The sequence below is a fragment of the Mizuhopecten yessoensis genome, unplaced genomic scaffold, assembly GCF_002113885.1.
Source record: "Mizuhopecten yessoensis strain PY_sf001 unplaced genomic scaffold, ASM211388v2 scaffold1957, whole genome shotgun sequence".
In the NCBI taxonomy this organism is placed as follows: domain Eukaryota; kingdom Metazoa; phylum Mollusca; class Bivalvia; order Pectinida; family Pectinidae; genus Mizuhopecten; species Mizuhopecten yessoensis.
Genome location: NW_018404306.1, coordinates 402,551 through 420,847, shown reverse-complemented (window position 1 = coordinate 420,847; position 18,297 = coordinate 402,551). Strand labels below are relative to the sequence as shown.

At 36.6% G+C, this 18,297-nt stretch overlaps 1 protein-coding gene across 1 annotated transcript; it reads left to right on the top strand.

The window, feature by feature from the left end:
* Nucleotides 1-5,324: 5,324 nt before the first annotated feature.
* Nucleotides 5,325-16,446, top strand: LOC110443349. The gene is made up of 4 exons (XM_021487530.1): nucleotides 5,325-5,523; nucleotides 11,761-11,849; nucleotides 13,639-13,744; nucleotides 16,099-16,446. Exons 1-4 carry the CDS (start codon nucleotides 5,361-5,363, stop codon nucleotides 16,194-16,196), a joined length of 456 nt encoding a protein of 151 aa, XP_021343205.1. The 5' UTR covers nucleotides 5,325-5,360; the 3' UTR covers nucleotides 16,197-16,446.
* The last annotated feature ends 1,851 nt before the right edge of the window (nucleotides 16,447-18,297 follow it).

Sequence of the window (18,297 nt, the reverse complement as noted above, 5' to 3'; positions counted from 1 at the left end):
AAAACACTACTAGTAATGAACGACTGAGCAGATCTTGGCAAAATTTGATCAGAAGCATCCTTTGGGGAAGGGGAACAAATTTTGTATAAATGGTGGGTCTGACCCCCCTGGGGGCTGAGGGGCGGGGCCCAATAGAAATACAGCAAATTCCTTAAAATCCTTCTCCTTCTGTAGGAATGAAAGGATTGGTTCAATATTTGGTCAGAAGCAATTTTGGGGGAAGGGAAACAAATTTTGTATAAATGGTTGGTCTGGCCCCCCTTGGGGGCTGAGGGGCGGGGCCCAATAGGGGAAATATAGCAAATTCTTTAAAATCCTTCTTCTTCTGTAGGAACAAAGGATTTGGTCCATATTTGGTGTGGAGCATGCTTGGGTAAAGAGGAACCAATTTTGTATAACCCGTGGGTCTGGCCCCCCAGGGGCCTTAGGAGCGGGGCCAAATAGGGGAAACATAGCTAATTCTTTAAAATCCTTCTTCTTCTGTAGTAATAAAAGGATTTGGTCCATATTTGGTGTGGAGCATCCTTGGGTAAAGGGGAAACAATTTTGTATAAACGGTAGGTGTGGCCCCCCTGGGACATGAGGGGTGGGGCCCAATAGGGGAAATAGAGGTAAAACCTTTATAATCCTTCTTCTACCATAGGGATTAAGGGATATTATCCTAATTTAATCTGGAGCATCCTTGGGCAAAGGGACTCAATTTCGTATAAACAGCGAGTGTGGCTCCCCTAGGGGCAGAAAGGAGGGGCCCAATAGGGGAAACATAGCAAATTCTTCAAAATCCTTCTTCTTCTGTAGAAATGACAGAATTTTGTCCAAATTTGGTATGAAGCATCGGGTGAAGGGGAACCAATTTTGTATAAACAGTGTTTCTGACCCCCCTGGAGGCAGAGAGGCGGGGCCCAATAGGAGAAATAGAGATAAAACCTTTAAAATCTTTCTTCGACCATTGGGATTAAGGGATTTTATCCTTATTTAGTCTGGAGCATCATTGGGTCTTTGTATAATTGGTGGGTATGACCCCCCTAGGGGCATAGGGGTGGGGCTCTGTTTGAAGTTTGTTCTCGCTATATCTCAAGTACTGGATTGATCTTTCTGAAATTTCATATGTACTTACAGCACCTACCATCGAGTGCTATATCTTTACTTCATACCAATTATTTTAAACATATTCAGGTGAGCGATACAGGCCCTCTGGGCCTCTTGTTCATATTTATAGTTAGGCTTCAGGATTAAGCGGGATTATATAAATTATTCAACACATTTTGTATCTTTAGCAGAACCCATCAATACGAGCAAGTCATCTGCGTGCATCATCGGGAACAAACTACATTCTCAAAATTTATAATCCATTCGAGATAAAAACTTTTGTATCAGCGAAAAACATCTATGTGTGTTCCATTGAGCATAACACATGATTTTACTTATTTTTGTACTCTTTTGAGTACTTTTGAAACTGAAGAAATCATGTATTGCTTTACTCATTAATATAATATATATTATAATCATTGAAACACCTTCAATTTGTTGGTCAAGATGTTCCTCCTCAGGGCAATGTCCATATGTTTGGTATATTATTATTGATTTTCTTTTTACTTCAGTTGTGATTATGTCCACTGTCAAGACTGTTGATCTATATATTTAAATACTTAAAGAATGAATAAGCATGGAAAAAGCTTTCACCGTATTTCTTGATCAAACAATCCTTGCTCGGGAACGCTTTTACATGAAATTAAATATGTAAACTGGCAGCCGTTCCTAGAATATTAAACTCTTCAGGAATTAAACACCAACAATTTTGATCATTTTGATGCCTGATTTGTAGACTAGTTCCCAATTATTTAATCATTAAGAAATTAAACTTTAAACATTTCAATCACTTGAATGTCTGATTCTGAAGACTGGTCAAATGCAGATAAGGTTTGTAATTTTACCCAAGATTTTGGCTATTTGTAAGCCCCACCACATCCTTTCTGATGACTTGATATTGGTCCAACTCCTTTTACTGACTACATATAATGCATCATTGGCCTATCCTAAATTAAATAAACATGAGATAATTGAACTTAGGAGTATAAGTAAGTTCTCTGATGTTCTTTGGAGTTAACTGCAGGCATTATCAAAATAAGATTCTTTATTGTGAAATGCAATTACAAAACCATTCTGAGTTCAATTCTTATGTAGGACATATCATCCTTATGTAGGACATATCATCCTTATAAACGCTGATATCATTGTATTCAAATAGATAAGACTCAAACAAACACATCAGTGTCCAACACACACTTCTAGTAAAGATGTATTTTGAAGCCTGGACAGGCCTTATGTTAAATATAATACGGGATGTTTATCTTTCAATAAAGCTGAAAGTAGCTGAAAATTAGCTGTATTTGCTTTACAGTAATTTTACAAAGTCGTAAAAACCGAGTACATTAATATCAGAAAGTATATACATGAGAAAAGCATGTATGTTTTTTTCCATATCAAGATGTCCCCCGCTGAGGGCCGTAGACGTTCTAATATCTATATTTGGAAGATCAAATACTTTTGACATAGTTTAATTTCTGTTTCTAAATCACATTCAGCCATCTCTTACCAATGCGCATTGGCCATTGCCAACTGTGGTATTTGATCCATGAATTCGAATAAATGAGAAAGTGGTTTCCTGATCAGGATGGCCCCGATCAGGACCGTAGACGTTCTAATATCTATATATGGACGATAAAATACTTTAGACACAGTTTAATTGCTGTTTATGAATCACATTCAGCCATCTCTTACCTATGCCCATTGCCAACTGTGGTATTTGATGAATTAATTCGAATATAATGAGCACGTGCACATGGTTTCCTGATCAGGATGGCCCCGGTCAGGACCGTATACGCTACTAGCTATATAGTTATAGACTATACGGCTTTTAACAATTCTTGTAAGTCGGGGTTCTATTTCTCAATTATTACGACTTATCTAATGACAATATACACAGAGATCTATCTTTAGTTTATAAATGTGTATATCTATATATTGGAAAAGTTTACTTTTTTCCTGATCATGATGTCCCCAACGAGGACCGTGTTCGTTATAAGAAGTATGTTTTAAGTATTACATTGTTGATGTAAAGTCCTTTCCTATTTAAAAATCATTATATGTGACGCTAATCTTGGCCATTCGCATTGCTTACTTTGTGTAGTCGATGAATAACCACATACATTATTTCCATTTGATTTCCTGATCAGGATGGCCCCAGTCAGGACCGCATACGCTCCTAGCTATAGTTATAGATTTTACTGCTTATAACCATTCTTGTAAGTCGGGGTTCTATTTCTAAATTAAAACGACTCCTCTAATGACAATACTCACTGCGATCTACGTTTTGTTTATAAATGTATCTATGTATGCCAACAAATATGATTTTATTTCCTGATCATGATGGCCCCGCCCAGGACTGTGTACGTTATCAGATGTAGATATAGAGTATTCCATCAATGATGTAATGTATTTTCCATTTAAAAATCATTATGATGCTTCTCTTGACCGTTCGCATTGCTAGCTTTTTGTACTTGATCAATATCTACGTAAATAATTTCCATTTAAGTTCCTAATCAGGATGCCCCCGCTCAGGACCGTAGACGTTCTAATATCTATATATGGACGATAAAATACTTTAGACATAGTTTAATTTCTGTTTCTAAATCATATTCAGCCATCTCTCACCTATGCGCATTGCCAACTACATGTGGTATTTGATGAATTAATTCGAATATAATGAGCACGTGGTTTCCTGATCAGGATGGCCCCGGTCAGGACCGTATACGCTTCTAGCTATAAAGTTATAGACAATACGGCTTATATTCAGTCTTATAAATTGGGATTGTATTGCTTTATTGATACGACCCCTCTTATGATTAAAGACACTGCTACCTACATTGACAATATAAATGTTTAGATATATGGAAATATATATCTTATTTCTTGATCATGATGTCCCCGCCGAGGACCGTGTTCGTTATAAGTATATTTTAAGTATTTCATTGTTGATGTAATGTATTTTCCTATTTAAAAATCATAATGACGCTACTCTTGGCCGTTCGCATTGCTTACTTTGTGAGGTCGATGAATAATCACATACATTATTTCCATTTGATTTCCTGATCAGGATGGCCCCAGTCAGGACGGCATACGCTCCTAGCTATAGTTATAGATTTTACTGCTTATAACCATTCTTGTAAGTGGGGGTTCTATTTCTCAATTAAAATGACTCCTCTTATGACAATATACACAGCGATCTATCTTTAGTTTATAAATGTTTATATCTATATATGAGAAAAGTTCACTTTTTTTACTTTTTTTCCTGATCATGATGTCCCCGCCCAGGACCGTGTTCGTTATAAGAAGTATGTTTTAAGTATTTCATTCTTGATGTAAAGCACTTTCCTATTTAAAAATCCTTACATGTGACGCTAATCTTTAAGTTCCTGCTTAGGATCTTATACTAGTATGCAACTCGAAGATAAAATACTATAGACATAGTTTAATTTCTATTTCTCAATCATATTTACTCATCTCTTGACTCTTATAACTGTCACCTTTATGTATTTGATCCATTAATACGGATATAATGAGTACTTGATACCTTGATATGGATGTCCCTTTTACCTGTTACCGGATACGTTCCAATATCAACATATATTTAAAGAGATTGTTTTTTTCTATTCCCAAATCACCTCTCTTGACTGCAAATGCTGCCTTTATATATTTTATAAATAACTACGGATAGATTCACTATAACATATCCTGTCTGACCAGGATTTCCCTGCAAATATACACTATAACGTGGAATACAAAGATAAAATACTATAGATATAGATTAATTTGTATTTCTAAACCATCTGTACTCCTCTCTTGACTGTAAACACTGCCACCTTCGTGTATTTGATCCATCAATACGGATATAATTAGTATGATCAGGATGTCCCTGCTCAGGACTGCTAACAGCTTAGGTTATAAACTATACGGCATATAACCATTCTTATAAGTCGTGGTTCTATTTCCTCAATTAATACAACCATTTACATGACCATATACACTGAGCATTATCTTCCTTTAGTTTATAAATGTATAAATGAAAAATATCTACGTTATTTCCTGATAAGAATGTCCCAGATGAGGACCGTATACACTAAACACTATAAAATGTAGTTATAAGATATCCAACTGTTATATCATGCTCCAAGTCCGGACGAATTATCCGATCTTGACGGTCCTCACCAGCCCCGGTCCTGCTCAGCCCCGGTCCCAGCGAGAGACAGCACTAGACTTGACTATCCAAATCTCGTTTATTCTCGTCTGAGAAAACCAAAATGGCGGCGGCACTTTGTAGAACGTTTGTAGGTCTCACAAGAAGGACTGTTCTTACTCACCAAGTGAGGGTATTTTCTGATAAACCTTCCGGAGAAAGAGACATAGGCGAAAGCGGCATGCATGCTATTTTCCCTCCGGAAGAAAGTATGGAGGGGAAAGTTGGTAGGTGAATTAACAGCTCACTTGAAGTCTACTTGAAATGGGGCACGGAGTGGTCACGTTCCTATGGTTTTAGGCCACCCATGTAAAGACGGGTTGTGATAGCTTAGACTTATCCAATAGTTTTTCCAAATCAAAGTGGAAGAGTGAATCTTTACTTGCAAATCAATACTTTATAATATGTTAATTATGCACGGGATGATCCTTTAGCCATACAGTAGTAGAGGACACGTCTCAAGGTTATTTTCGGATCGATGTCGGCATGCAGTGAGCCTATGTTCGAACCAAAGATAATAATTCTTGACTCTCACAAACATTTGAATGATGTGTCAAAATGTATCAGACTTTCATACTTTCTGTGGATTCTACGACAGACTTGCAACTTTGTTTTAACCTGTCGGTGTCACACTGGCATTAATGCCATATCTTTTTCCGGTGCAAAGTAGTGAGATCAGTGAATTTTTTAGTGTCAAAAATGAGTCAGAATTTTTTCTCTAAATTAGTGAGAAATTCGTGAGACATTTAAAATATAAATTATACTGCATATAAAAAATTATTAAATCATTTGAGTAATTCTGAAGCCTCCAATTACTTTGAAAGAACCAAAATTGAAAATATATTGATATTTTAAAGGATTTTAGGGAGCTTTACACGTGACATATGAGGTGACATTACCCAAATCGGATCACCAGACCATCATTTTATTAAATCATTAAAAAATCTGAGGAGGAATTATATTCATTTATGGTTGTATCAAAAATAGAATATCAATGGGTGTACTCACAAACGAAATTAGCACCTGGGGCTCACTTGAGATATTTATAGAACGCTCTGAAGTCACCAATCATCGTCTCCGGGTTTTGCGAATGTCGGGACCCAAATCGGATCACGGTTTGAATTTTGCAGTATCGTACGCTTCAAATGAATATTTTTTGTTAGCATATTAACATTTTATGGTGACCTTTAGAATTTATATGACAAAAAGTATTTCTATAGTGTGAATTTATTCATATAGTCCAAAACAGAGTGCATAACCGTTGCACACGCCATTTTTTAAAAACGTAATCAAAACATTGACATTTGAGTTTGAATTACGTTTTCTTGCGCTATTTGAACTTAAAAACTAATTATCTGTACTCAAAAAATGGTGCATGGCTATCTTTTATAAGACTACATCATTGTGATAACTGATTTGATGACAAATAAATCAGTCGATACAATTTAAGTTGTATTTGTCATTTTAAGTGCCCTGGCAATTTATGGATCTGTTATTGTTTATCAAAATTTAAAAGAAAGTCTTGCCTCGTTAATGCCTCGCATCACTTCAAGGGATTTACCTATTCATACTCCAATTAAAACAGGGTTCAAATTTAACCAGATTTTCTACTTGCATTTTTTCGCAAGTGGTATTTTTTCTTACTTGCTAAATGAGAAAACAACTTGCAATTTGCATTTTTCCAACTTTATTAGACGTGTTAACTTAGAATTAAATTCTAAAACAACACAGTATTAACTGACATTTTAAATTATGGTCATTGGGATGTATACATGACGCAAACCTTGCTGTGAAAGGATGCTGGCCTGCTGAGGCTATTCTAAGATGTAGCATAGAAACTGCTTTTTAGTTTCTTGCTCCATATGGTAGAGTATTTGGTCTTTTCTGTCTTTGTCCCGACAACCACCATCTTGTCACAGCAGGTTTTGGGTCATACTCTCTAAGGGCAACATCAGCAACTTTGATTCGCATAAAAAAATTTGCGCTATAAATAGTAACTAAAAATAGATTACCGAAAAACATCATGCATGCAGTAAACGTCATCATTATTTGTGCAGGTACTTCCTAACGGACATGCGCACAGGACATGTATCGATTTGTAAAGACCGACCATTAGAAATGAGGATTATTCATCCCAAAATTTTCACTCGCAAAAAAATGCTGGTGTCTTAACCCTTAGGCTGCTACGCACGGCATATGCCGTTTTGAAAAGTCGGGCCGTCAGTGCTATGTCGTTTCTCGGTCTGTAGGTTTTGATCGGTAGCCAGGAAGTGTGAAGTCGGGTTGTTGCTATACCAAACCCGAACGTGTATAGTAGAAGGCTTCTGATTGGTTGTTTTGTCATTACTTTCGATATTCACGGCAGTGTACGCTAGTAATAACCAAAGGTGTGCGAGTTAATTTCAAATCGAAAAAAAACATCATAAAAATGGCGGACGTGTAGATTGAAGCGATGAATATGATGGTAAACATTTATTCTCCATCGTCACCTACGATGATAATAAAGGTTTTGAAGGGTTTGACTTGGTTGATGTGGAAATACTTCGGTGTAACATAATATGTTACTTTCCAATAAACGGCTTTGTGCCCTACGCAAACAGGAAAATATCGGCGGACCGAGGCGCACATGTCGTCTGCAGGTGAGCCCAAATTGAACATTGACATTGATACGTTTTGAGCCGATTTATTTCTTCAAACTTTTTATCGGTGATTTAATCATAAACTAGACCGTAGCTAAGATATATCTACATGCCGACTGTGACCGTAAATGTATTGAATGGCGACCTGAAACCGGTAGAAAATCACATGCAATTCTTTACGAAATACCTGAGAATCTCCGTGTAAATTACAGCGTCTTATGTCAAAAATGAAGTTTATAATCTCTGTTATGATTTGCCATTCCCATTTAAGGACAGAAATAATTTTAAAATGATCTTTCTCTTGCTTAAATCCCATTAATTAAAAGTTTAACATTTTCTTACCTATAACCACCTGTACAGGTAAATACTGAAGCAACTTTAGAATTGAAAACGTCAATATAAGCTAGAGACAACAACGAACAATTTTCATACAACTTTTTTTCACATATAACAAATATTTTCCAAGTTATGCACATTTGAAAAATCAAGTAAATTAATTTAAATTTCAATAATTAATTCAGCAGTGGTGACCCTTTACATATAAATCAATGTAGCAGCCTAAGGGTTAACATAAAATACACAATAAAATATGTATTATTGTATCTAACAAGAAAATTACATAATGAGAAATATCGTCTGCGAATAGAAATCGAAATATCGTCTGCGAATAGAAATCGAAATATAAAAGTTTATTTGTATCAAAACTGCAAATGTCTCATGATTTAGCCGTTGCTGTTTTATGTAAAGCGACACAGTTATTTAGTTACAAATATAGAGATGATTTGATTGTATTTTTTACCAAGGCCTTTTATAAACTGTATTCGGGGTGACCCACCCCAGCAGTGTTTCATTCCTCCAACCCTTTCTCACACACGTACATAGTACTCTCGTGTACATCGGGGATCTTAAACAATCGCTACAACTAACGGAGTGGTCCGTCCTGCTTTTTTTATCTAACATGGAGGACAAGGTAAACAAAGTTTTAATTGAATCTTGAAACAATCGGAATGTACGTCCCGTTCGTTAGACTTTGTCCATTCAACCTGGCGTGGATGACGAATTTCATTTTGGATTAAAATGCCCCCATCAACGAGTTTAGAGGCAGAGACGGAAACAACGGTGGGGCCCAAAAGTTTCGAGTTGTCTATATTTCCTCACTAATATTGCAGACAACAGAAAATGTCAACTCGAGTTAATATCCGGAGTGAGGTTTTACTGTATTGTTAATCATAGTGAAATAATTATTAGCCTCAAATTTACCCTGTTTCCATTGTACAAGTTATGATTAATATATAAAAAAACGATTAAACCTAAAAATAAATTGTACTCAAAATCTGTCCCGGGTGATACTGACGAGATTCTTCAATTTACATCTAGAGCCACATAAAAAAGGTTCGTACCTTTGGCGTAAGGACCACAACACAGAAGAGATCACTTCCAAAAACTACCCGGCCATCCCCTTTTAAAATCCTTTAACCAGAGACATATATACTATACTATAATTGATTGATTGATAGGTTTTACGTCAGCTTCACTACCGAGTTACTATACTATAGTGTATGTACTGGTTTTATATGCCTCTGTTTGAACCGCCCGATGTTTATTTTTTAAAACAAAACTTTTTTAAACAAAGTGTCCGATTAGAGACGTTTACGTTTCTGGTCTGATGTGCTGACAAAACAACGGTAGCTGAATCTTAAAATAAGCGCAAGTACAGATTGATTTTGATAGTTTTACGTCCGGTATTATACGTATGGCCTTACAGCATTGCAGCCTTTCAGTACGTACATGCGTGTGCTCTGGCTTTACTGAAATCGGGATGCCCAGGGGGCTAAACGTGAAGTACCGGTGAGAGGTAGTGCACCCCCGCTGAGCTAAGGCCACCCCTGATAGCGATCATGGTCATCGTAACTAACACACCGGTCTGTTCTGGTTTACATATCCAGGTAAATCAGCAAAAAGGATTTGATATAAGATGACCTCACATGTTAGGATTTACATTGTGATTTTGCTGAAGTTATCATAAAATAGTTACAACTAGAAACATAAATTTAGCTCACCTGCCCAAAGAGCAGCTGAGCTTATGCCCTGGTGCGGCGTCTGTCGTCCAGCGTCTGTCCGGCGTCCGACAACTTTCCTTTAAACAACTTCTTCTGAAGAACCATGAGGCATAGAGTCATGATATTTGGCTGGTATTTTCCTTATATGGAACCCGACAAAGTTTAAGAATAAAGCAGAATTTGACCTACTTTCAAGGTCACAGGGGTCAAATATGTAAAAACCTTCAAACAACTTCTTCTGAAATACCTAAAGGTTTAGAGACATGACAATTAGTAGGTAGCTTCCATGGAATAAGCCGAACAAAGTTTGCGAATAAAAATGGCCTTGACCTACTTTCAAGGTCACAGGGGTGAAATATGTCAAAATTTTCAAACAACTTCTGAAATACTGAAATGCCTAGTGACATTGTATTGAACTTGTAGCTTCCTCGGAAATAGTCAAACAAAGTCTGAGAATAAAAATTAGTTTGACCTACTTTCAAGGTTACAGGGGGGGTCAAATATGTCAAATGCTTCAAACGCCTTCTTCTGAAGAACTGAAAGGTATAGAATCTTTATATTTGGCTGGTGACTTCCTGAGAAAGAGCCCAACAAAGTTTGCGAATGAAAATGACGTTGACCTACTTTCAAGGTTACAGGGGGCGTCAAATATGTCAAATGCTTCAAACGCCTTCTTTTGAAGAACTGAAAGGTATAGAATCTTTATATTTGGCTGGTGGCTCCCTGGGAGAGAGCCCGACAAAGTTTGAAAACGAAAATGACCTTTACCTATACTTTCAAGGTCACATGAGTCAGATATGTCTTATGCTTAAAACGACTTATTCTGAAGAACTGAAAGTTATAGAACCTAAATATTTGGCTGGTGACTTCCTGAGAAAGAGCCCAACAAAGTTTGAGAATGAAAATGACCTTGACTTACTTTTAAGGTCACATAAGGCCGATATGTCAAACACATCAAACGACTTCTTCTGAAGAACTGGAAGGTATAGAACCTTAATATTTCGCTTGAAGCTTCCTAGAAAAGAGCCCAACAAAGTTTGCGAATGAAAATGACCTTGACCTACTTTCAAGGTCACAGGAGTCCGATATGTCTAACGCTTAGAACAACTTCTTCTGAAGAACTGGAAGGTATAGAACCTTAATATTTGGCGACTTCTGAATTAAAAGGCATAAATTTATAAAATTTGGCTGGTGACTTCCTGGGATAGAGCTCACCAAAGTTTGCGAATGAAAATGACCTCAACCTACTTTAGAGGTCACAGAGGTCAACAACATTTTAAAGGATTTGTTCTTAAGAACTAAAAGAAATGGATTCATTAGATTTGCCTGGTAGCTTTTAGAAGGAAAATGACAGTGACCTACTTACAAGGTCACAGGAAAAAATATGTCAAGCAACTTCTGAAGAAGAATCAAAAAGCATAGAATCTGATAGTTTCAACAGATGGAGCCAACAAAGTTTGCGAGGGAAATATTTTTAGTGCAATATAATATTATTTAATGAAAATATTTTGCTATGACTGCTTAAATATTCAGGAGAGCGATACAAGCACTCTTGGGCCTCTTGTCCTTTCTTTCATAGAAGTTAAAGACCGTGAGGTTTAAAAAAAAATATGTTTGTGATCAAAGACCAAATCAGTCCTAATGGTGAAAAGCCCATCATATTGTTAGCCAACAATTTCTAGTTATCTTTTATGATGAATATGACAGGATGTGATGTAAAGCTGTTCTCCAGTATTTATAGTATTATGTTGATTTTTTTTTACAGAAATGCCAGAGTCTTTTATGCCCAGTACTCTTGGTCACATGTTGGGAGAGGAGAGAGATGAAGTCTTGACTAAGTTGGGTGGTGCTAAGGCAAGTATAGGCTGCTGGCCAAGAGTTTAAAGGATTTTTTTATGTCATTTTTTCATGCAACAATATGTATAGTGATCGAGACCCTGTCTCTCTCAGTACTCAGATGATGGACAGATCTAGACCAAGTGACGCTCCATCTTTATCAACCTATACTAGTGAATATGCATATTTTGAACTTGGACAAGCTAGGTCAGATGATGTGTGCACATGATGTCACAGTGGCACAATTTATCCAATATCCTGTTCATTACATTTACCAATGTGGCACGCTCTTTACATATTTATATATTATTTGCCTAACTGTGTGTAAGTAATGACATCAACCAATATACTGTGTGGGTAAAATCATCAATCGACAAATACAGACGTCTGCAATATTTGTATATGTTCCCGCTATATTTTAAAACCATTTTGCAATGTCCGCAAGCAATCTTGTTTTGAGACACTTAGACATTGATCTTTACATTGCCATAGGGCTATTTACTGGAACTTACAGATGGATATCAACCATATTTGACTGGAAGCATCCCTAGGTGGTGGGGATTCAAATTTGTACAAATGGTAGTGCTGATCCCCCAGGGGACTGTCGACTAGATCATCTAAAAGGTTGGCCCCTATAGGTGCAGAGTTGTGGGGCCCAAAAGGGGAATTTGAGGTTTGAACCTTTAAAATCCTTCTTCAGTACCATTGGAAGGATTTTTAGGTCACCTGAGCTTTAGCTCAAGTGACCTATTGCTATCCGTCTTCGTCCGTCGTCCGTTAACATTTTACATTTTCAACTTAAGCTGAAATACTGGCAAAGGGATTTCATTAATATTTCATGGGAAGGTTACTGACATCTCCCTGACCAAGTGTTGTTATTTTTCGGGTCGATCAGAAATCCAATATGGCTGCCACGGCCGCCATTTTGAAAAACTATTTTAAACTTAAAGTCATGTTCTGCGGGGCCGATTGAATTGAAACCTGGTAGGAATGATCGACTCATGGTCCTGACACAGTGTTTTTTTCTATTCGGGTCGATCAAAAATCCAATATGGCCGCCACGGCCGCCATTTTGAAAAACTATTTCAAACTTAAAATCAAGTTCAACTGGGTGAATTGAACTGAAACTTTGTAGGAATGATCGATTCATGATCATGGTCCTGACAAAGTGTTGTTATTTTTCGGGGCGATCAGAAATCCAATATGGCCATCACGGCAGCCATTTGGAAAATCTATTTCAAACTTAAAGTCAAGTTCTACTGGGCCCATCGAACTGAAACTTTGTAGGAATGATCGACTCATGATTATGGTCTTCACAAAGTGTTGTTACCTTTCGGGTCGATCAGAAATCCAATGTGGCCATCACGGCAGCCATTTGGAAAATCTATTTCAAACTTAAAGTCAAGTTCTGCTGGGCCGATTGAACTGAAACTTTGTAGGAATGATCAACTCATGGTCTTTTTTGTACTCAAATTGGTACATATTTAAACAACAAAAATAAATACTGTAGGACTCAGGTGACCGTTTAGGCCCATGGGCCTCTTGTTAGTAATAATAATAATTTGCCACTGTTGCTTTATGATCCAGGTGAGCGATACAGGCCCTTTCGGCCTCTTGTTAACATGTCTGGTAACAGTACCTTTTGGTTACCTTGAAGTGAACAGCTGAGCAGAAAATTATAATGAGTGACATGAAAAAGTTGAATATATTGCAATTGTAATTAAGATCTCACGATGGTGGCCATAATGATCTCTCTGGGATCTTTAGTCATATGTTTAATGCTTAACATTTTTTATTTTAATTCTAGGATCATTATGACTTTGATGGACAGGTTGTAGGTGACCGAGAGGGCACAAGGGATTCCCCCATCCTTGTGAGATCCGAGAGTGACCACAGAGTTGTTGGATGTCTTTGTAAGTGAAAATCTCAGCAATCACATGAAAAAAAATTCAATGTGACCTTTGTACAGTATGCTTCAGGTGTTTTGGTACTGAAACCCTGCGAGGGCGACAGTCCCCGCTGTGATGAAGGGGATAAAAGCCCCACGAAGAAATCACCTTAGCAAAGTCGCGGGGGCCGCACAACCCGCGCGGATGAGCGTTTGGGATTAACTTGTCAATCGGCAGATAACTAACGTACTGTACATTGGATATCACTGACAGTCCAGGATGCCTGAATGCTATATTTATATGCTGTATGCACGAATATTTCATGAAATACAATATAGTAGTAGAACGTGGTACATCCGAAAAAATATCATTTACGTTCACATCAGATTATCTATTAATAATTATGAAAAATCCCATATTTTATATTAAAATTTTCACAAAATGATTGATTAAACTCACATTCTGGATGATAAATATATTTTTAAAGCACTTCATGAAAGAAAATATTCTTTCCTAAGTATTACGATACAATTGGGGTTTTTTCCCCCCAGAAAAATACTTTCAGGCTGATATTCCATTTTTCGATCCCCATGCTGTAATTAGGTTAATCAATCATCGAAATAATTAGTATAGTGATTTAAAATAATAATATCGGATTTGTAAAGGATTGAAAAGAGTTGAAACAGCAGCATAAATCTTGTAGCACTGCTGAAACAAAAGTTATGAAGGGGAGGCTCCTATGTCAATTTAACATAGCTGGAAATAGTCCCTTTTAAACAACTTCTTCTAAATAACCAAAAGGTGCAGGATGATATTAAGCCCTTAACATGCTGGGATTAAGGGCTACTAAGTTTGTTAAAATGAATGACCTTGATCTTTATTCAAAGTCACAAGGATCAAATATGTTCAAAATCTTTTGAACGACTTCTGAAGAATAACCAAAATGCCTAGGATGATGATATCTTACCGCCCTAAACATGCTAGGATGAAGGGTACCAAGTTTGTTCAAATGAATGACCTTGACTTATTTTCACAGTCACAGGGTTCAAGTATGTTTAAAACCTTTAAACAATTTCTTCTGAGTAAGCAGGAGGAGTAGGATGATGATATTTGGCCAGTAACGTGCTGTGATGAATGACTGCCAAGTTTGTTCGAATGAATAACCTTAACCTATTTTCAAGGTCATAGGGGTCAAATATGTTTAAAACTGTGAATAACTCCTTTTTTATAACCAAAAGGACCAGGGTGATGATGTTTGGCCAGTAGGATGAAGGATTACCATGTTTGCTCAAACGAAGGACCTTCACCCATTTGCAAGGTCACAGGGATCAAATATGTTGAAATCTTTAAACAACCTCTGAATAATTTAAAGATCCAAGGTAATGATATATGGCCAGACGCATGCTGGGACGGAAGGCTATAAACTCTGTTCAACTTAGTGTCCTTGTTTGACTTTCAAGGTCACATGTGTCACATGTTTAAATCTTTTAATAGATTCCTCTGGATCAAACACTGGTATTTTGCATGTAGCTGTAATTTTAGTTCACTTTTAAGATTACAAGTATAAGATTAATACCAGTTGAGCGATTCAGGCTCATTGGACCTCTTGTTCAGAATATGAGTCAAGTTCATTCATTTGAACAAACTTGGCCGCCCTTCATCCCAGCATGCTACATGTACTGGCCAAATATCATCACGTTTTTTTATGCAGAAGATTTTTTTTTTAAAAGTTTTTTAACATATTTGATCCCTGTAACCTTGAATATAGTTGCATTTGAAGGTCATTTATTTAATTAACTACTTGCATATTGACAATAATATTAGAAACTTGCCCAATCAATATCATAACAAAATAGGCCAATATGGGATAAACTAGGCCAATATCGACGAACTGGGCCGATACAGGATAAACTGGGCCGATACAGGATAAACTGGGCCATATCGATGATGCGCCAATCAAACATACGCCATATTATTCAGATCATTTAATGCTTATCAGTGATGACTACCTTCACCTTCAATAACGCTTCATTGACAACGGTAGGAGGCACGTTAGTCTAGTGGTAGGATGCCAGGCTCAGTCTGTCACATTGACCCTCTGCCTTAGGCAAATATGACAGACCTTGGCCTAATAACTGGGCAAATATGAAATTATCTGATTAGTAAAAGCATTGCCTTAAAATAAAAGCAAAAATTACTGCACTAGTAATATGAATGATTTCATTAAATAATGCTTCTGAACGATAAATGCTCTCTTCACCTATTATGAAAACAAACTGCTAAAAAGGAATTATACTTTAATAGTAATGTTTATAAAGATGAACCTAAAAATCTAATTAGCATATTGTAACTGACTTTTTCTGTTATTTATGTTACAGGTGATGATGAACAAGTCCACATTAACTACATGGTGTTAACAACTGGCATGCCCAAGAGATGCATGTGTGGATTTTGGTATAAGCTTATCGAAGCATAGAATATAAACATGCTTCAGAAGTTTTACCTCAATGTTTTGCTGTTAATCATCAAACTAGAAACAGTTAACTGATTTGCACATCTGGAGAACTACTAAAAATATGAACTTAGATGGATGTCATCTGGATATAATGACAATTGATAGTTCAGGTGTTTTAAATCATAATAGATTATAGAACTTGATTTGTGTTGTGCAGCTGATATGTGGAAGTGTGAATGAATTTGAAATATTAAAATCTTGTTCCAAGTTATATCTAGTTTTCTCATTGATAACATCTTATTTTCTTGCACAGATTTAACATTAAAGCGAACCCAAGTGTAAGAGGAATGAATCAATGTGTCTAAATTACATCAAATATTACAACACTGGAATATCAACATAAGTTTATAATATTGTACTTCATTTGTAAAACAGCTCAATAAGTATTATTGTAAGCCCACTATCTTAAGATGGTGGAATCAAATCACCATTCCTCTATGGTCCATAAGGGATCTTCCTAAAAAAGTTCCAAGTGATGCCTTGTTACGCATCAAATTTTGAGACAGATCAGAAAACCAAGATAGAAAACGGGCAGCCATCTCAAATTTTGAAAGTTAAAGTTTGTTAATGCTATTTCTCAGAAAGTATGAGAGGGATCTTTCTCAAATCCCACATGGAGGTTCCCAATGGTCACTTATTAGCTCACCTGCCCGAAGGGCAATTGAGCTTATGCCATGGTCCTGCGTCAACTTTTTACTTTAAACAACTTCTTTTCAGTAACCAAAATGCCTAGGATGATGATATTTGGCCAGTAGCATGCTGGGATCAAGGGCTACCAAATTTGTTAAAATGAATGACCTTCATAAATTTTCAAGGTCACATGGGTCAAATATGTTAAAATCTTTGTACGACTTCTGAATAATCAAGAGGCATACGGTGATGATATTTGACCTGTAACATGCTGGGATCAAAGGCTACTATGTTTGTTAAAACGAATGACCTTCATCTATTTTCAAGGTCACAGGGGTCAAAAATATTAAAAACTTTTAAACAACTTCTTCTCAACAAGAGGCCCAATGGGCCTGCATCGCTCACCTGCCCGAATATAAATCTCGCACTTGCAACCTTAAAAGTGATCTAAAATAAAGCTACAGGCAAAATATCAGTATTTATGATTAAAGTCATTCAAAAGAACCTGTTAAAAGATTTTAAAACATTTCACCCCTGTTACTTTGAAAGTCGAACAAAGTCATTATGTTGAACAAATTGTAAAGCCTTTCATCTCAGGATGCAACTTGCAAAGTATCAACATCCTGGAACCCATGGTTATTCAGAAGAGGTCGTTTAAAGATTCTAAACAAATTTGACCCCTGTGACCTTGAATATAAGTCAAACATAGTAGTCATTGATCCCAGCATGCTACTGACTAAATATCAACATCCTGAGCCTTTTGGTTATTCAGAAAAAGTTGTTTAAATATTTTGAACATATTTGCTCCTTGTAACTTTGAATATGGGTGAAGGTCATACATTTACACAAACTTGGTAGCCCTTGATCCTAGTATGCTACTGACTAAATATCACCCTGGGCATTTTGGTTATTCAGAAGAAGTTGTTTAAAGTTTTTAACATATTTGACCCCTGTGACCTTGAGTATGGGTGAAGGTCATTCATTTGAAAAAACTTTGTAGCCCTTCATCTCAGCATGCTACTGGCCAAATATCACTCTGTGCATTTTGGTTATTCAGAAGAAGTTGATTTAATGTTTTTCGCATATTTTACCCCTGTGACCTTGAACAAAGGTGAAGGTCATTCATTTGAACAAACTTTGTAGCCCTTCATCTAAGCATGCTACTGGCCAAATATCATCTCCCTGTGCATTTTGGTTATTCAGTAGAAGTCGTTTAAAGTTTTTAACATATTTGACCCCTGTGACCTTGAATATGGGTGAAGGTCATTCATTTGAACAAATGATATTTAGCCAGAAGCATGCTGAGACAAAAGGCTATAACCTCTGTTCAACTTAATGTCCTTGTTCGACTTTCAAGGTCACAGGCCTCATATGTTTACATTATTTAATAGATTCTAATGGATCAAACACAGATATTTTGCCTGTAGCGGTA

Excerpts from the sequence above, each read along its gene's own strand:
- LOC110443349 (XM_021487530.1), top strand. The coding sequence starts at position 5,361 with ATGGCGGCGGCACTTTGTAGAACGTTTGTAGGTCTCACAAGAAGGACT. Across the intron at positions 5,524-11,760 it reads AAGTATGGAGGGGAAAGTTG|AAATGCCAGAGTCTTTTATG; the intron begins GTAGGTGAATTA and ends TTTTTTTTACAG. Across the intron at positions 11,850-13,638 it reads CTAAGTTGGGTGGTGCTAAG|GATCATTATGACTTTGATGG; the intron begins GCAAGTATAGGC and ends TTTTAATTCTAG.